The 20,101-nt window shown below is 41.8% G+C and overlaps 2 protein-coding genes across 8 annotated transcripts in view; both read left to right on the top strand.

Moving 5' to 3' along the window:
• Nucleotides 1-1,664: 1,664 nt before the first annotated feature.
• On the top strand, nucleotides 1,665-6,021 carry LYZL6 (lysozyme like 6). Its single transcript, XM_032498195.1, has 4 exons — nucleotides 1,665-2,495; nucleotides 3,328-3,514; nucleotides 4,356-4,434; nucleotides 5,749-6,021. Exons 1-4 carry the CDS (start codon nucleotides 2,342-2,344, stop codon nucleotides 6,019-6,021), a joined length of 693 nt encoding a protein of 230 aa, XP_032354086.1. The 5' UTR covers nucleotides 1,665-2,341.
• Nucleotides 6,022-7,822: 1,801 nt separating this feature from the next.
• LOC106730703 (leucine-rich repeat-containing protein 37B-like) overlaps nucleotides 7,823-20,101 on the top strand; it is a 77,918-nt gene continuing 65,639 nt past the window's right edge. For all 7 annotated transcript variants that reach the window (XR_004326500.1, XM_032498004.1, XM_032497999.1 and 4 more), the window contains exons 1-3: nucleotides 7,823-7,955; nucleotides 8,809-9,051; nucleotides 11,881-11,952. The gene's annotated coding sequence lies outside the window, so the exon portion shown is untranslated. The remainder of the gene's footprint in view (nucleotides 7,956-8,808; nucleotides 9,052-11,880; nucleotides 11,953-20,101) is intronic.

Here is a 20,101-nt window from a genome sequence, read left to right as displayed (position 1 = left end):
CTGCTTATTTCTTAGGGGGGTACTGAGTGCCCCTTTTATGATAACTAATCTGATTGTCCACTCTGACTATTACTGAGACAAAGTAGTTTTGTACAGTTTATATTCCTGTACAGTTTATACTCTTTTGCATATGTCAGTGTCTTGGCCTTTTAATGATGCCTGACTCTTGCTTCAAATCTGTTTAATATAGTTGTAAGATAAACTAGACAGTCTCTCTAAGCTCTTAATTCTGCAAGTTTTCTACATCGCCTCAATTGTGCTCACTTAAGTAAAATGTCAGTGACACTTGAATAAAATGTTCCAACCTTTGCTTTAAAGCTTTATCCTCTTCGTGATAAGCTGTCATACTAGGTACCCTTGAGGGTGCTTAGCAGAGTTATTAACTGCACATGCTCACAAACTCAGCTTGTGGTTCAGGCTGTCCCTGTTCTTGTCATGCATAGTATGGCTTCTTTTATGTCATTAACTTTTGGTCCATCGTGTTACATTATGTCCTTTAGTTGGTACCATCATCACTGCCTGTCTGACTAATACCAGGGTTTGGTTTGGTTTGGTTTGTTTGTTTTTTTCTTCTTCTTTCTTTAATCAGCAATAACCAAATTAAATGCGAACTGGTAAACCTTCCCCACTCCCCCTCTGGGATTTTTTGGGTAAATTTTTATGGGGCTGAATGTTTCCAAAGTTGATTTTAAGCAATGCTCTTAGAAAAGTATTGGCAGTTGTCACTTAACTGCTTACAAGATAGCTTTTGGTTTGTTCCCGGGGGCAGAAGTTGCACATCAAGTTCCATGAGATTGACTCTCAAAATTGTGAAGTCTCAGTCTTACCTCTCATTTTGAAGGACCATGGTGGCATTAAAAAGTGGCAGGTTGATTTGTCTAAGTTCTCCATTTTCCATGCGAAGAAAATGTCTAACATTTTACATGTTGCTTCCTCCCAAATGTAACAAATTGTAAAGACATTTGTCTTTATTAATGTCTATAGTATGCCTTTAAAAAAATTTTTTTAATAGACTTTATTCTTTTAGAGCAGTTCACAACAGGATTGAGCAGAAAATACAGAGTTCACACATAGCCCTCCCCACCCACACATATATACTCCCCTTCCCTCAACCTCCCTCATGTGGCATATTTGGTTCAATCGATGAACCCACATGGGCACATTATTATCAACCAAAGTCCATAGTTTACATTAGGGTTCACTCTTGATGTTGTGCATTCTATGGGCTTTGACAAATGTATAAGGACATGTAGCCACCACTATAGTATCATACAGAATAATTACATTGCCCTAGAAATCCCTTGTGCTCCATCTGTTCATTCCTCTCTTCCCTGCTCTCTCCAAACCCCTGGAAACTATGATCTTTTTATTGTTTCTGTAGCTGTGCCTTTTCCAGAATGTCGTTTGGTTGGAATCGTAGTTTGTAGCCTTTTCAGGCCAGGCTTCTTTCATTTAGTAATATGTCTTTTAAGTTTCTTCTATGTCTTTCATGCTTGATAGATCTTTTTCTTTTTTTTTTTTTAACTGCACATATATTCTTTAATTTACATATATGTACTGTTCATTGCTTCTAAGAACGTTTAGAGCACTGAATTGCCCAGTAGCATGTGTCTGAGATTGGACCTTGTCGGTGGGACTCAAATTCTGGGAAAGGCTTCCAGGAGCTGGGGTGCTGGAGAGATGGTGGTCTCAGGGCCTGGTTGTCTGAGATCACTTGGGATCCTGCCCTGTCTGCAGGAAAGTGAGGTCCTGGAGTCTCTGAGGGAGCCTGGGGCCCCCAGAGAAACCTGTCTGACTGCTTCTCTGCCCCACCTGGTTTCCTGCCCAGCGCCTGGGGTGTAGCTGCCTCACCTCCGCAGCCTTCTCCAGGGGGCCCAGTGGATGGGGGTGGGTCTGTGAGACCCCAGAAGCTACTGGAGGCCCTGAGTGCCTTCTCCTGCTCTGGGGGTGGCGGGCAGGGGCAGCCAGAAGAGGGAGCCCAGGGCTGGGTTGGGGCATCTGTCCCTTTTCCTGCCCCCCACCCCGGGTTCGCCCCACTCTGGGCTGGAGGTCAGAGATCCAAGCCCAGGACTCACACACAGGCATCCCATCCTGGGCAGTCCCTCCCTGGGATTGGTCCTTTCTGCCTCCCACCCCACCTCCTCCACAGCCCACTGGGGCCCTTGGGGCTGTGGTGGGGTAGGAGGTGATGGACAGGGCAAGAGGAAAGGCTGAAGATGGGGACTGGGCCAGGTGATGGGATGCTCCACCTGGGCCAGCTAATTTCCTGCCTCTCTTTTGTGTCCCCTCAGCCACCAATGACCTGATCGAGCAACCCATCAAGGTGACCGAGTGGCAACAGATGTACACCTATGACTTGGGCATCCACTCGGGGGCCAACACCTGCGTGCCCTCAGTCAGCAGCAAGGGCATCGTGGAGGAGGACAAGGCCTGTGGGCGCCAGTACACGCTCAAGAAGACCACCACCTGCACCCAGGCGGTGCCCCAGAGCCAAGGTCGGGGCTCCTGGGGACTCTTCTGTGGGAATATTCCAGCAGAAGTCCAGGCTGGGCCCTGGACTGGAGTCAGCGTCAAAAGAGACAGACTTTAAGGGGCTCCCAGACTGAGCAGGGAGGCGCAGCTACTTCCAGGCGCCACCATCTGGGAGGGAGGCAGATTACACTTCCATGAATGTATTGTATGGAGAGGAGGCATAGACCCTCTCCTCCATGCGTGGAGTAAAGCAGGGGGAGTGATGGGTGACTGTGTTACAGAAGAGGAAGTCAAGGAAGGCCTCTCTGAGGAGGTGACACTGAGCAGTGCTGAATGGAGTAAAGGACCTGGTCCCCCAAACATCTGTGGGAAGAGTATTCCAGGCAGAGGAAACAGCCTGTGTAAAGGCTTCATCCTACTCCATGGTAGAGAAATCTCCCTTCTGCCCAGAATTTGTGCACATCTCTCTCACAGCACTCTCTCCTTTCATCTTGCTTTGTGGGCTTGTTAGGCATATATCTTCATTCTTATCCTATAGGTGCCTTGAAGGCAGCATCTGCATTTGGTCCAGCTCAGTGTCCCTCCCTGGGCTTTGCACAGTTTCTGGCACACACTAGGTGGTCGTTAAGGGCAGAAAGCATGGCTGGACAGATGGACGGATAGGCTGTTTTGCTGGTGGATGGATGAATGGACTGAAGGATGAGAGGAGAAGCTAATGGGTGTTTGTAGCCCGCAAGTCCCATCCAGACTCTCAGGCCTTGCTCCTTTCCTCTGATTCCTGGTTTCCCTTTCTCCTACATCTCCCTTCTCCCTCAGCTTAGTCCCCTCTAGAAACCCCTTTCTCCCTGTTCTAAGGGCTGTGCCTGGCTTTTGTGGAAAGTGACTTCAACATAACAAAGGCAAATGAAAATACAGATGGCAGCTTTGACTATGGCATCTTCCAGATCAACAGCCACGACTGGTGCAGAAATTACCAGAGCCACACGGAAAACCCTTGTCACGTGGACTGTCAAGCTCTGGCCGGAGCCCCGGGATGGGAGAGGTGAGAGAGGTGACAAGGCTCTATGCACAGGACTTCCCTTCCTACGCACAGCCTGGCAATGGCCCCTGGTGGGGTGGCTCAAGGAGTCAGGGAATCCCTTTACTGAGCAGAGGGTTTGACTAGTGTCCCTAATTGCGCATCCATAGCAGTTGCCACAGTATTCCGCAGGCTCCAGATAGTCTCTGCACAGCCAGCTGCAGTAGAGCAGCAGCAGCAGCCAGCATTTTTCTAGAGTGGATTATGTCCTCAGCACTTTACATGCATAGCTCATCTCATCCAACCTGCCATGTAGTACAGACTAGTATGATTCCCACTTTACAGATGAGCAAACTGAGGCTCATAGAACCAGTGCTGAATGCCAAACTGGTGGCCCTGAAAGCTCAGCTCTCACCACCAAGTAGTCTAACCAAAGGCCAAGGATAAACTCCCCACTCAGAGTTGATCCAGGAGGCTCCACTGGTCCATTACTCTGTCCCTTATCTCCTCCTTTGTTCACCTGAAGAGCCTCCCTCCTAAGCATGACTTTACCTTGGTCTCTGTGCTTTCCCTAGAAACCTCCACACCTTGGGGTGAACCACCATCTACTCTGGCTAGGAAGTATGGTAGTAAACCAGCCCAAATCTCAGGCTTCCTGTCCCTCCTACCCTCACCCCCGGCCACCCCCCAACCTCCAGCAGCCATTGTATGGATGCCCCAGTGGGCCTCTAGGAGGGAGGCCCTGCCCCATCTGGAAGTACTCAGCCTCCGGGTGGCACACGCCTGTGCGGGGAGAGCCAGTGACTGCCTCAGTCTTCGGGACTGTCCCCTGTGCTCTCATCAGTACTCTCCTTCTTCCTTTCAGGACTGCTGAGCCCCAACCTTCCCTCAATCATCAACTGTGCAAAAAAGCTTGTGTCTGGAGCAGGGGGCATGAAGAACTGGTGAGGAGGACCCTGTGGGACTAAGCTAGTGGGCAGGGTCTTAAGAAAGATGTGCTGACAGAGAAAGGGACACTAGGCCAGGCCTAGATGTCTTCTACAGTCTAGAAAGATGTGGGCTAGTGGCAGGGCTTGGAACGCCGGGATCTGGCTCTTCCTCTGACTCTGTGTTAAACCAAACTCTTTTGGTTGCAGTAACAGAACAGCCTGAGCTAGCTGAAGGAGATTTACTCTGAGAGGACAAGGGGTCTTACTGAGCTCACACAAGGGGTGCAGGTTGGGCCTCAGGAAGAGCATGGAAGCAGGGCTGGAAACCGTCAGCAAGCTTTCCTTGGCAGGTTTCTGCTTCTCTTGCTGTATTTGCTGTATGACTTCCTCTGCAGACCAGCTTTCTCTGCTCTACTGCCCACAGGACCATGTCTACCCTGAATCTATGGGCTAATGTTCCCAAGCAACTACACAGAGCCGGGCTAGGCTCAGTCCCAGTCCAAGTGCTTGAGGTAGAGAATCTGTTGGGTTCAGCTCAGATCCCGTGTCCCCTCTCGGTTCAGTCAGCCGTAGGCCTGGGAGCAGTGAAGCAATAAAAACCTGGCTGCCACAGGGCCCTCTCTCCATAACTGGCTGCAACATTTTCTAGAATAAGTGTGTTGTTCATCATCTGGGCAGACACCCCAGCTGTCGGTTTACCAGCGGTAGATGTTGGGATGGTTACTTAACTTCTCTGACCTTCAGACTAGATGTATAACTAATATTAGTGGCTGCCTCTATGGGAAACTGGAAAACAGAAAGAGTTAAGTGCCTTGGATTCTCTAAAAACACAGGCAAAAGAAGGGACATTGATGATTATTATGGAAAGAAAGTCAATGGTTGCCTCTGGGTGTTTTGTTTGTTTGTTTTAGTAACTCTCAGGCCTGTAACACAGTCCTCTTCTCCTTCAGAGGGAGATAAGGATTTGAAAATGTGGAAGCAAATAATAATAATAAATTTTTAAAAGCCTGTGGTTGGGGGTATAGAGCTCATGGTGGAGTGCATCCTTAGGATGCAGGAGGTCCTGTGTTCAATCCTCAGTACATCTATTGAAAAAGAAAAAAAAAAAAGAAATATAGAAGCGAACTGAGTGGGGAAGAGGGCGAACAATATGGACAAGGGAATTTAAGGGAAGAATCAGAGGGGCCAGGGGAGGACAGATTAGACTGCTGGGAATGAAGGGGATGCTGGGCGTTGCTCTGCGTGGAAGCTTCACTAAGTTCTGGGTCATGTGGGCAGGGAAGCAGCTGGTCAGGTGGAAGCAAGAGCCAGTCTTCTTTCTCTCCACAGGGTAAAATGCAGGCTACACTGTGCAGGCCGGCCACTCTCCTGCTGGAGGACAGGATGCCACGTGGGATGAGGCAGGGGACAGGCCTGTGGTGGAGTCACTCCAGAATTCCTCTCCTCACTTCAGAATTCTTCATTTCTTCTTCCTCTTGCCTCCACTTCCTGTTATTTTCTTCCCTTCCATTTACAAATAAAACTGATCAGAGCCCCAGAAATCATTGGTGTTCTAGGACTTCCTCCTTGTTCCCATCCAGGCCCAGGCCCCTGGTTCCCTGAATGTCATTTGTAAACCAAGAAGACCCTAATGAAGAAGTTTCTGTATTTTTGGAATTATTAAGTCATTCCTTGTGCAAAGACTGTGTTAACTTATTCATTATTGATTCCACATGTATTTGCATACCTAATAGAGTAGGAGTGTGCTAGGGACTAGAAGGTAAAGCATAACTATTGTTCATGAGGCATTCATAATCTAGCTGGGGAAGCAGAGACATACATGCATAATGGAGACAATGAATAGATATATACAATGAATACAGTAGTAATAAAATCTATAATTATTGGTTTGAAACAGTATCAGGATCTAAGTAATTCCTCCAAAGCCAACTATTTTTGAAGTAAAAGCTCAGAAGTAGGCCATGGGTGGGGCTAAGGGTCTGGTATGTTGAGGTGGAGAAGGGATGGGAGGGGAGAAATGGTGTCAGGTGCCAGGTTCCAGTGATTTGGGGGTACTTCGGGAGAATAGGCTAGAATCTAGATGATTAAAAAAGCTTCAGGATCTGCTTTGCTTGGAAGGTGCTGATGTGGATTAAAACCTGCTTAAGGACACTACAAAGACAGGAAAGGGACAGTTGGAGGAATGCCCTGCACAGAGCCACCATCAGTCCTGTCTGACTAAACTGGGGTTTTATCTTGAGCCACTCATAACCCTACTCTGAGCTTTAACTCCTTCAGCTATAAAATGAGTGATTTGACTACTCAATGATTCCCAGACTTTTGGATTTCACAGACCAGTAAAATGTAAAAGGAAAAAAAATTAAGACTGTGAAAGTTTCCAACTTTTTATTTTAATGCCTAAGTATTAATCAAAACAGCTGTCCTTTATTACTATCTTTTCACAAGATAATTTTTAGCATCAAATTGAAGGAAAGTCATACTTGTAGGATAATACAAAGGAATAGATTTTGTTCTGTGGAAAAAATTAAACCTTGATTATATTGCTCTTTTCCCATTTTGCTGAGAACTGGTAAAAACTTCATCACAGCCCAGTATGGGTCTGAAGAGCATTGTTTGGAAACCTCAAGGGATCTGTTTTATTTCCCCAGTAACATAGCCGACTTTTAGGATGCCTAGAGCAGCTTCTCAGGCACCAGAAGCTCCAGTGTTGGTGCCCTAATTGGACCAATTTTTTCCAAATTTATCTCTCCTCACCTTGCCTCCAACTTCCCACATCATCTGACCTCTACCAGCTCACATACATAATTACCAAAATCACGAAGGAAAGTCAGGGAATTCTTTTTAAGGACTTCATGTTAGACAGTTGATAGCTTTAATGAGATATACCCTGATATATTTAAAACTCATGCAAACATTCTTAGGTCAAAGGATTTCATCTTTAGTGGTCACATTCCACAAAGAGTTGGGAAGTTTAAATTTTTAAAGTTCTGTAGGGTAGCTAGTGGTAACTACCTAGTACTCTAGTCTTCTGTGGGAGTTTGAAAATGAAGCCAGCTGCTATAAAACATCGGCACCACTTGATCCTGTAAACTCACCCTTTGGACTGACTCTACCCTAAAAATACACTTGAATAGAAGCAGTAAATTCAAGGCTGTGGGGCTGCCTCAGGGAAACTAAAGGCGGAGACCCGGCAGGAGTGGGAGGGGTGAAGGAGCGGTCAGAGCACCGCTGTCGCCCCACCTCCGCCAAGCTGGCCCAGCCCCTCTCACATCCGCCCCCCGGGTGGTGGGAGGCAAGCGGTGCTGTGCGCAGGCGCTACCGGCAGGAGACCCGTCCCCACCACGTGGGGCGTCCCGAGGGTGGGCGGGGCATGAGGCGACGGTCTCCAGCTTCCCCTCCTCCACCCAGCTGCGCCCGCTGAGGAGGCACGAGCCCCCGCCAGGCCCCCACACCCCAGCACCGCCGGACCATGTACTCAGCCCACAGGCCCCTGATGCCCCCGTCTGGCGCGGCCTCCCGTGGCCTGGGCATGTTCGGTCAGTAGTGCCTGGGCCCTGGGACTGCAGGGGTCAAGGGGTTGGGGCACTGAGTGCGGAGTAATGGTGATGGGGCATGAGTAAGAGAATGGTGGAGGCAGAGTAAAGGGGAAAGTTACAGAGCTTCGCTGGGCCAAGTGGTTAGTGGTGGCAGGTGGGAGTGTAGCGGAGTGATGGGAGTGCAGAGTAGGGAGTGACTGGGGACAGCTGTGGTGTTTAGGTGTGGGGTGGAACAGGTCTGTTGCCATTGGAGGTGAGGGGTGCAAAGTAGCTGGCTTCATAGCGTGAATTACAATAGGAGCAGGGTGAGATTGTTGCAGAAAAGTGTGTGACAGCTCGGTGTTACAGCTCAGTTGTGACAGCAACCTGGATCCAGGCAGGAGACCGAGCAGCACTGGGAGAGTTGGAGAATTCAGATTTATTAAGCTAGCAGGTCCAGAGGAGTTAACACTCCAAGCTCTGGACCCCGTCTGTAGGTTTACACAGGCTTTCATAGGCTGCCAGTTTACATTTTGCAACATCGTATGCAAATAAGGTATAACAAAAGTTGATTAATTAGGAACAAGCTTTGTAGAAATGGACCAATCAGGAGGGAGAGAAATAACCAATCAGGAGTGAGCTCCATGCAAATGAAGTACTATAAATGGACCAGTCAGGAGTTAGCTCAGGGAACCAATAGAATTTTAGGGGTAAGTTCCAATTTCCTAGAAGTTAACCATTTCAGAGGCAAAAAGTGAGATAAAGCCGCTGGGCCAGGGAGCCTGATGGTGCTGGCAGGAGAGTAGTGTCCCTGCTTGGGGGTCCTGTAGAGTGTATTCCCTTCCTGCTGCCCTAACTCGTGCTCATTTTGTAGGTCAGCTACTTTTCTTGGAAGCAATGTGGCCAAGGGGAGGAAGAATGTCTCAGATTTCAGCTTTGAGGAGGAGGAGTTTAGATTGCCAGAACTGGACTAGCACTTTTGCATTTCCCGGAAGGCCGGGCCCTGTGACTTCCTTGGGAAAGTCTGGAGAGTCTGGGGACATTCTGGTCTGCAGCCCAAATCCTGCCTTGTTGTGCTGGGGGCAAGGCCAGGGTTGGAGAGAGGGTCCGGTAGGAGGTAAGAGTCACCTTTGCTGGGGGAAGGATGGCTTGGGCCTTGGGAAAGAGCCTGACTGTGGTTGCATGTCCACCCTGACCTAATAAAGGTGGTGTCACTAAAGGTGTGTCATAAATAAAGGGTGAGGTGTGAGGCAGGGGAGGGGTGCACGGTTGCTAACGGTACCCCCCGGGTAGCCAGGCTGCCCATAATGCTTTGGGTTTCCGCTCGGTGTGCCTGGCCCGTGTCCCACTGGCCTGGGTCGCTGTACCTGAATCATCTGCGGATCATGTCGCCGCTGTGCTCTTGGGTCCTGCGGCTCCTATTTGTGTGGCAGCCTGTGTGGCTGTTCCAGGCAGTTGAGCCCCCTGAACAAAGTGCTCCCACAAGTGTAAATGTCTGTGAGCTCTGTGTCTGTGGTAATGAGACCTTGTCCTGCGTTGGTCTCAGCCCAGAGGAGAGGCTCCAGGCAGTGCCCGTGCCAGAGCCCGACAGCTACAACGGCATCTTCACTGTCCTGTAAGAATTGCTTTTCCTCATTTGTCCTCTGCCTCCTGCCTGACATGGCAGCCTTTCTTCGAGGTCTTCCTGGGTCTCCCTCATCTCCCCAGCTCACATTGACTTTCTGTTTTTACCTTTTGTTTGTCTTAGAAGCGATTTCTTATCTTCATTCACCTTCTTACTATTGTTCCTTCTTCTCCAGTCTTTTACTTATAATTGCCCTTATTCTTTTTCCTTCTCCATTTTTTATTCCATTATTCAAGTTCTTAACCTCTTCTCCCATTTTTGCTCCAACCTCATTACAGCAACATGTCCCTCTCCCCATCTCATTGGTGTTAATACAACAAAGTGGTTAAGAGTAGAGATTCTGGAGTCAGACTACCTGGGTGTGAATCCAGGTCTGCCATTTATTAGCTTTTTGACTCAGTTTCCTCATCTGGAAAATGGGGATTATCATAGTCACCATCTCATAGGATTATTGTGAGATTTAGATGAGTTAGTACATGTAAAGCTCTTATATCGGTGCCTAGTATATATCTGAATTTTAGACATTATTATTATTTGATCCCTCAGTTGTATAGAGAACTCATCTTTGCCCCCTGGATTTCCATATGTAGCACCCATTTTATGCCCAACCCAAGGCTAAGTACTGCAGGAGCCACAGAATTATGGCATTGTCTCCTGAACATGACAATGATAGGTGGGAAGAAAGGGATTATGCCTTAAAAGGGAGATGATGTGTAACTGAGTATTAAAAGAGATACAGAGAGATGCTATAATTAACCAGAACCTGGAATCACTGGGGTGTGGAGGTCAGGGGAAACTGCATGGATAAGCTAAAACTTTCACAGGATCTTAAAGACTGGCTGTGTTTTGTTAGAGTAAAAATAGGAAGTACAGTCTAGGGAAAGGTGTGGCTGCAGGAATCATCAGGGTTTAATAGATCAGTCTATCTGTGAAGAACTGGGTTAGGCAGCAATGAAAGATTCGCTTATGAGAAACCTTGAATATCACAAATTGGGGATTTGAAAAATATGCTATAAGATGCAGAGAGCCATTGAAAGTTTTCAAGGAAAAGAGATAAATGATTAAAACAAGAAGTTTATTTTAGATTCCATATGTAGTGTGATCTAGAGAGGGAATTTTGATTCAGGGAGACCAAATAGAATGCTGTAGCAAAATCTAGGAGGAAAGTGAGAATGGGCTGAATTAGCATGGTTGTGACAGGAGTAGAAGGGAAATCCTGAGAGCACGACAAAGGGAAATCCAACAAGATTTAGTAACTGCCTAGAGTTGAGGGATGAGGTGTACAGGAAAGAGAAAAGTCAAATATGTTGATGAGAATGATGGTGGTTCAACAGGTGGAAATACAGTTGGAAAGGAGAACCAGTTTGAGGGAAATGAGTTCAGTTTTACTGACAAACATAAAGCAACCAGAAGGCTTCTGTTTGAGTGGAAATGTCCCCTAGGCAGGTGAGCAGACAGGTATCTGTTTTGACTTATTTCTGATCCCCTTGAAACATGTGCATATAAACTGAATAGTTGTTGCTGAGGGAAGAGGACAAAGCTAAAGGTAAGGGTTCAAAGCCATCCACAGTTAGTGGTTGAAACTGAACCTCAAGCACTTAACAGCTTCTTTTAAACATGTGTAATTCATGAATACATTCTCACTATTTAAAAGAAAATGTCATAGAAGTATACAGAATAAAATGTGACATTCTCTCCCCATCCTCCCTCCCACCCATAAGATAACTATGTTACTATTCGGATGTGTGTCCTTCCTTCCAGGCTCTTTCCTTTGCCTTTTTTCCCCTAATGAGGTAATAACTTTACTCCTTGCTCAGTGATCTGTGCTTTTCCTTATGCAATATGTCTGAGAGATATTTCCATATTAGTCTCTAATTTCTAATTGCCCCTATCCTTCCAATACCTGGAGAGATTTAGAGGGCACTGAGCCAAAGCTTTGGTGTTACCTGGCATAAGATTTCTTTATTTGCTGATAATGATACATTTTTGCCATTTTTATCATTGATTTGCAGGAGTCATTTTAGACACATAAGTGATTTGGGGAGAAAAAAAAAACTTACATTCAAAATAATTGGCATTATATACCAAGAAACTGGACAGATAGGAAGTTCAGGTTCTGAGGAGATGCCTCATTGTTTGTGCCAGTGGCCTCACATTATATCTTTATTAATTGTGCCCACTGGGAAGCTGAGAAGCTGTGGGAGTTAGAAAGCTGGTCTTTTCTGCATTGAGTATTCCCCACAAGGTTGCCGTGGTTCTCTCACTTACTCTGCTCATTCTCATTCCTACCTACTTAAGGGTATGAACTGTATTTCTTCACAGAGATTTCCAAGGAAACTCTATTTCTTACATTGATGAAAATACATGGAAGCCATACCGCCTGACTGAGAAACTGTGAGTATATTCTCTCCAAATATGCATACAAAACACTAACTGCCTTGTCAGATTCTACTTGGTCCAGAATTCCGAGGTCAGCAGCTGTGTTAAAAGGTATTTGCCCCTTCATATTCCAAACCAACCTATTGATTGAAATTCTGTTTATTTAAAAAATTAAACTTGGCAGGTCCTCATTCAAAAAAGCAAGAACCAATTTAAACTTATTTTCCATTATACCAGTAGTACATGATTATATTCTCAATATATAAATATGAAATAACAGGTGTAGTGAAAACCCTCCTTGTGCCTTAATCCCCCACCCGCACAATTTTGAGTTTAGTAAAGCAGTCCTTCCAGACTCTTTTCCACGTATTTGACTACATACATATTTACAGATAACAAAATAAGTTTGTTGTGTGATTTTCTTATCCTTTTTTATATAAATGATAACATCCTGAAACTTGATTCTTTAACTTCATGATAACTTCTTAGATTTCTTTCCTTCCCAGTACATAGAAGGTTGCCCCATTCATTTAAACTCCTGCATAATATTCCATAGTATGGACGCATCAGTTTCATAATGCCCCTATTGAAAGGTGTTTAGATTATGTCCAGTTTTCTTGTTACAAACATTGCTGCAATGAACATTCTTGTACATGCATCTTAGTGAACCTGTCAGGTATTTCTGTAGACTAGATACCTAGAAATGGAATTGTTGGGGTGAAGGCTATGTAGATACAAACTTTTAATTGCCCTCAAACAAGTTGTGCCAGTTTATACTCCAGTCAGCACTCCCTGATAGCCTTTGTTTGCTGAAAAATTGCATTTCATCTCTGAGTTGTCTGTCCTTTACCCATTTTTTTGGTTTTTTTTTTTAATTGATTTGTAGATAAGTCAGGTTAGATACATAAGTGATTTTAGGAAAAAATTACCTTCAAAGCAATTAACTGGCATTTTTCATGGCAGTTTGTGTTATTTGTTCAACTTGAATAGACAAATCATAAATATGACTTTTAAATTAATAATAAAAGACATAACAGTCATAGTAATTAACAATAGGGATTATGGCTACCCTTAAAGAGATGCCTCTTTATTCTGATATGTTACTGATAAGGAAAAAATGCTAGAACCAGGAAGTTTTTATTTTTTTTAAATAGATTTCTTAAGTACTATATGTGATTTATATTTCTCATGATAGTATCTGACTTGGAGATTTTATTTCCCAAGCTTATAAGAAAAATGAAAGTCATTTGGCAAAGGAAAAAGATAATATTAGTTTTCTCTGGGGAGGAAAAGGGAATGGTAGACTGAGAGACAGAGGTAAGGAGAAAACTTTGGATTGTGTACTATATGCCTTTGGGATTTTGAGCCATGTGAATATATATTACATATTTAAAAAAAATTGAAATTAAGAAATGGATTTTTATAAAGCATGTGTTTCCAAGTTGATACACTGTTACATGAATCTGGTAAGGTTTGAAGAATTCTAAGTCAACTTGAGTTTTATACCTTATAAGCAAAGTTTCCTAATTTAGGGTCAATGGTTCCTGAGAGCAGAATTTATTATTCTCCCACCCCCACCACATATATCTCTTTGGCGATCTGCAGAACCTTTTGTACTTAGGATAATGTTATTAAGTGTAAAATAAATTAATATATATAGAAAAATAGAAGAAACCAATTACATTGAAATCATTTTCAGAATATTTTTAAAATTAGTGATATAGTAATAAAAATGCTTCTCTTAACACATTAAATAACAAGAATAATGGTAAACCTAATAACTATTATAACTCCAAGATAGTGATGAGAATAAATGATATTTTGAGATATCTGCAACAAATATGTGATACGAAGTGATTTGTGACTTCCGTTGGGAACCAAATTAACTGTACTGCTAATTGCCTGCATTCATAATGGAAGGAATTGCTAATTTTAATTAGAGATTTGTGAAAATGTAGATGTAATTTTATTTCCCTTCTAAGTTTGGGCCTCTGAATTTGGTCCACTCTGTTCACAGACCTCTGCCCTAAAAGGATGATCCACAAATGGAAATTGCATGCACATTTTTGCATGTATTCAAGAAAGTGCAGGTTTCTAGGGAAAAGGACCATTGCTTTTATGAAATTCTCAAAGGATTCTTGTCTCAAAAGATTGAGTCACAAATGTAAGGGTGAAGAAAGACGTTTCTGTAAAGCTATACTGATAAATAGATAATAAATGGAAGATTTGTTTTAAATAAAATACCTGATAGTTGATAACCTGTCACTTCCTGAATTCATCAAACAAATGTTTATGGAGTATCCATGGTGTGCCAGGGACTGTTTTACAAGCCAGGGATACAGGCCCAAGAACTGAAAGATACCAAATAGCCCAGTTCTCAGGGGGTTAAAAATGCATAAAAATAAATATATAAATATAATAGATAGATATAATATTAACTATTGATAAGTGCTTTAGAGAGAAAGAAAGGAGAGGAAGGAGAGTAAGTCACTTTCGGAATTGCCTACTGTTTGCATTATACATTAAGTCACACAAACAAACAAACTTGGCCCCTCTCAATTTCCTAGAAGTTACAGAGATGGAGATAAGGATAATTGTCAAAAATATAACATCAAGAATGAATGTGAAATTCAGAAGGTTGCCTTAGACCATAACCATGGTCAGAAGTTAAACATGGATGTTTCTTAAATGTTAGTTCATGCCTGGTTTTGGTATTTTCCTGATGTGAGAAAGTTTTAGATCTGGCTTTAACTCTGATTCCCTATAATTTTAAATTTTTTGCTTCAGTGAAAATGAATATTTGGAGTTCTACAGATCAATATATTTTATTTCCATTAGTTCCTTATTTGAAGCTCCTTTTTGGGGTAATTTTTTGGTGACTGACTCATTCTCTAAACTTTACTTCTAGATTGAATGTACTGTTGTTATTTTTAAAAATTTTACTATCCTATCATCCAAACAGCTTGACACAAAGAAACCCCATTAATTTAAAAGACATACTCTTTGGTTACTCCCCATCCTTCTATGATATTCAGATTTTAGACAGTCTGACATGGCCATCAGCCAATCAGAGAAGACACTGCCATCAACAGTTAAAGGTCAGCCCTGTCTCTGCTGTCTTACTGAGTCCTTGTCAATGTTTAAAATTATAATTAGTATATACAAGTTTCATTTTTGTCTTGTTTTTTTCATGTATTATTGTTTCCTATGACCTTTGTATGTCATCTATGGTGTTCACATACAGTTTTGTTATGTGATGTAGGGAAGTAGAGTTTTTTTCCAACTTTTTAACTTATGAAAAGGGTTACTATAAATGTCATTGGACATACTGATATTTTTTCTTTCTGGATCATTTCCATGGAAATATGAAACTTAACTACTTAACAGAGGTGAGAAAAGAATCAGTCATAACACCACCTGTTGACCATTCACATATATTCTGACCATCACTGCTGTTCCTTCTAACATGGTCAATTCCAAATGGAGGTCAGGGTCTCTGAAGCATTCTCAGGGCTCCAAGAGTTCTTTGTGGGAATTTATGTTTTTTGTGTTTCTGTTTTAGTGATCTTTTGAAAATGCTTGGAACTATATCCTGTATAATATGAGCCACCTTATAACTGAGAACTGCCCTTGATTTCAGCCACAGAGTTTCCAGATAGTAACATGTTAATTCTCATAAGCTGTGAGTAAATAATCTATGAGATGGAATTAAGCTATGAGGTGGAATTAATATAAATGTGACCAAAAGACACTGTGAGAAAAAAACAGAACATTTTAAATGCAGAACTCAGTGGAAATAGTTTCACAGGGCAACATAGCATGTACTCAAATCCCCAAGGCTCCTGAAGGATGTATAACTGTTAATACTTCCTGCAAGGGGATTCTTGGAGGCAAGAGAAAGTTACCTTTGCCATCTCACAGAGTTTCTTGTGCACTGGCTCCCTACTGCTCCCTCCCTCCAACTCTTGGAGGCACTGGTTATGGGCCTTCCTGCTTAGCAGGTTTAAGAAATGGGTGGAAAAAAAAAAAAAAGGAAAAGAAAAAAGGAAAAGAAAGAAAGAAAAGAAAAGAAGGAAACTGGTGCAAAATAGCACCTCCTCTTCCCTGCAGCATGTTCCTAGTGTTTATTGTGAGACTAGGCAAAAGCAAAGGCCTTAGCAGTCCTTGGGCAGACCCAGGTGTGAGGCATGACTGTGAGTCATTCCTGCTCCCTTCATTCTGCATTCTGGAGAAATCATTGGCTGGATCTCTCAGTTTTCTAATTTATTCTTTAGCTATTATTTCTGCTGCTCATTTACTGAGTTTTTTTTTTAATTAATGCTAAGTTTTCATTTGTATATTCTTGAGTTGATTCTTTTCAGCTGATGCACTGTCTTTTTACATCTGCCTGGGGATACTAATTGTGCTGTTCTAAAGTCCTCTTGTGTTTGTTAACTCTGATTAGTGGGCTATATGCTCTTATGTTTGTTTTTGTTTTCTGTCCTTAGCAGAGTTGGCTTTTCCCCATTGTTTGGTCATTTCTGAGTACAGTTCATCTTTGTAGTTGAGATTCTGCTGCTTCTGTTCCAGCTTTATGGGAGAGGTGAAGTGAGCTGCTGAGGCTTGTTACTCCCAGTGGGTTCTCCTGAGAATAAGCAAGAAGTGGAAGGTACCTACTGCTGGCTCATCAGGGAGTGCATACCCTTCCTCCAGGGTTCTGGGACTTTGCCTTTTTTCTAACACCAGTTTCTCTGACCTGGAGGAAGAATCTTTTTTTTTTTTTTTTTTTTTGCGGCCTGGGTCAAGGAACAAAGATGCAGGGTTGATGTGCTACAGGTTGCGCCTACCACCCTATCCCAAATAATCACCCTGTAGGTAGCTACAGGACATTTCTGATTGGGGAGCATTTGTAGAGCTGCTCGCTTTGAGCTAAGGTTATAGTTTTTAAATTATATCTTTTCTATCATTCTTAGGGATTTTGGTAGAAGTTGAAGGAGTAGAGGCTTGACATGTTTCAGTCTGCCAACTTGAAATAGCACAACTTCTTCAGAATACAATTTTATATCCCTGTTACATCCTAGAGAAAACTCAGCCAAATATGTATCAGGATACAATACAAGACTGTTCAAAGCAGCATTCTTTTTAGTAATTAAAAACTAGGAAAGTCTCAGTATCCACCAGTAGTTGAATTAATAAAGTGTGGTTAGTTCCACACTTGGAAGTCATACACTCCATCAGAAAGGTAATGCAGGCCACAGAATTAATCTTACAATTTCTGGTAGCCACTTAAAAGTAAAAAGAAACAAATGAAATAAATGTTAATGTATTTTATTTAACCCTTATATTCCAAATATTATCATTTCAACATGTAATCATTATATATATTATTGATAAGATATTCTACATCTTTTTGTATTGTCTTCAAAAATATCTGAAGTATTGTCATATCTACATGTAATCAGTATAAAAATTAATGAGAGTCTACATTGGTTTTTGTCCATATTAACTCTTTGAAATCTCAACTTGGTTGCTAAAGTTTATCTGTGTTTAGATTTCATAAAAATTACAGTTGAAAAGTAGTATCACACACACAAATTGTTGCAAACATACTTAACATTTTCCAATAATTACATTGAGTGTCAGTTTTTTAATTTTAATTTTAAAAAATAATTTAACTTAATTAAATTAGAATTCAACTCAGTCACATTAGCCACTGTCAAGTATGTAGAAGCCACATGTAGCTAGACATGCAACACTACATGCAAAAATAAAATAAATTTACAAAATATTGTTGAATGAAAGAATGTAGAGAACAATACATATATGATTCCACTTATATAAAGTTCAAGAAGCAAGACTAAATTGTGTTGTTTATGGATGATGTATAAAAGGCAAAACTACATTTAGAAAGCAAGGAAATTAGTATTAAAGTCAGGTTAGTGGTTCCCTGAAGGGTTGTAATTGGAAAGGAGCACAGCGGGGGCAGTGGGGATGCTGGCCGTTTTCCTTCTTGATGTGAATGATGTTACATGGGGATTTATTTTCTAATTATTAAAGTGAACAATTATGTACATTTTATGTACATTTTAATTTTCAAAAAAAAATGTTAATGGGGAAAAAAATCAAGTGGCTTCATTTTCAGCCCTAATACAGTTCTGTCTGTGACTTGCAGATAAGGTTTGGGAAAAGAGGAAGGCATGGCAGCTCTGCAGCATTAGTGCTGCCCAGAGTTGGGATCTAACCAAGAATGTGTGATCTGATTTGGTGAGGAAGAGCAGATAGTGGTGTGCGTGTCTGTGTGTGTGTGTGAGAAGGAGAGAGATGGACACAAAGTCATGAGAAGAATTGATTAAATGAAAACAGAGCAGAGATCACCATCTCTAAATTAAATAAGAATTATGGTATTCAGATGGCACCATTACCCACATTTCCCTTACACATAGGAGTTAGTCCTATGTAGTAAATAATTGTAGTTGTTTTGCATTTTGACCCAAAAATAACCTTTTCATTTTTCAGAATTCTCAGAGACAATTCTTTGACTGAGTTACATAAGGATTCATTTAAAGGCTTGCCATCCCTCCAGTATTTGTAAGTTAATTAGTTAGTCATTTATTTATGAGTTCTTAGTTCTGTTATCTATAAAGTAGTTAAGGGGTTCAAGTTAGATAATCCCTACAATTTTTTCCAGCAATAAAGTCCTATCATTCTTTAAGTCTGTGTAGGGCCCCAGCCCATCTCTAGCATCAAATATCTCCTATTCATTTTTAATTTTTAAATTTGTATAGACAAAATATAGATAGAAAAACACCTTTAAGTTGTAGAGGAAAAGTGGTAATGAGGTCTGAGCAGTTACAGACACCCATATGAACCTTATTATGTAAGTGTTCATACACCATCATCCACTTATATTTAGCTTATGGCCCTTGGATCAAATCCAGCCTATGATTCATATTATACAGCACACAAGATAAGAATGATGTTTAAAGGGCTATAAGTGAAAAAAAAAAGAGGAAAAAACAAAGGAAAACACACGACAGAGACTGTGTGTGGCCTGCACAGCCTCACATATTCACTGTGTGGCCTTCACAGAAAAGGTGTGAAAAAGGTGGTTTAGTAGAATGAGAGGAATTAAAGTTAAGCTCAAATTATCACCTACAGGACAAGAAAATATAGAACACTCACATTAATATGAATGCCATTAACTCATAATTTAAATTTAAACTAAATTAACATTTAAATATTAAATATTTAAGCAGATGAATTATGTAAACAATACTGTCCAGAACATATCAAGTTACCAAGAGAACAGACTGGTATTAAGGATTCAATGCAGGAATTGTGATACCAATGTTAAAAATGTTTAAGATGATGGTTAAGGTGGTATAGTTATAAATATTTACATGAAATAAGCATATTAGAAATGCCCTTAACTTCACTAGTTACAAAATAAAAAACTCTTCAGCCTTGTTATACAAGGAAAGAAATGCTTGCATAATATTTTTGTTTATTTAGAGATAAGGAGATACTGTGTTCTCTGCTATAAAAGATCAGTTTTTATCCTTTGTCCATGGCATCCAGAGCTGTGTATGTCATTAATCCTTACTAAGCTAACTAATGATGCTCTTTAGCAATGAGATTCTTCTTGCAAATATAGAAGGCTAAGGGAAGTGGGCATAAGGAGCCTCACATGACCCTAAAAATAGTCCTTTTAACTATCAAACCATCCAAGCCTTAAGGGGCAACCACTTTTGTATTAGTCTTCTTGGGTCCCTCTGTCATCTGGGCTCCAAATCTTAGAAACACAGTTTGGAGAAAATTAAATGAGATAATTGCTTAGTGGATTAGGCCATTAATTACTTCTACTATGAAATACTTTCTTAGCTGATTATTTCATGTTTGCACAAGTTATTCTCACTCATTTTAAAAAATGCCAGTCAGTAAAAAAGATTAAGCTGAGCACTGTGCCTAGTGTTGTAAACACAAAGATGGGTAAGACAGAGTTCTTTCTAGCAACTCCTGATCTCACAGGGAAAATAAATGTAAGCTCAGACCATAATGAACAAGCACTGAGTGGCTGGCAAAGTGCTGTAGAGGCATAGAAAAAGGAGCTGTGAAGTAATAGACCTATGTTTCTTCTAAAACAGTCATTTTCCTCCTGTTCACTCCCCAGCTAATTGTTTATTTT

The sequence above is a fragment of the Camelus ferus genome, chromosome 16 (genome assembly GCF_009834535.1).
Source record: "Camelus ferus isolate YT-003-E chromosome 16, BCGSAC_Cfer_1.0, whole genome shotgun sequence".
Lineage (NCBI taxonomy): Eukaryota > Metazoa > Chordata > Mammalia > Artiodactyla > Camelidae > Camelus > Camelus ferus.
The sequence above is the reverse complement of the archived record's forward strand: the minus strand, read 5'-3'. Positions and strand labels throughout refer to the sequence as shown.

Bases quoted from the DNA above. Each gene is read 5' to 3' on its own strand.
- LYZL6 (XM_032498195.1), top strand. From the start codon at position 2,342: ATGTACACCTATGACTTGGGCATCCACTCGGGGGCCAACACCTGCGTG. The intron at 2,496-3,327 runs GTCGGGGCTCCT...CCCTGTTCTAAG, and splicing joins GGCGGTGCCCCAGAGCCAAG to GGCTGTGCCTGGCTTTTGTG. The intron at 4,435-5,748 runs GTGAGGAGGACC...TTCTCTCCACAG, and splicing joins GCAGGGGGCATGAAGAACTG to GGTAAAATGCAGGCTACACT.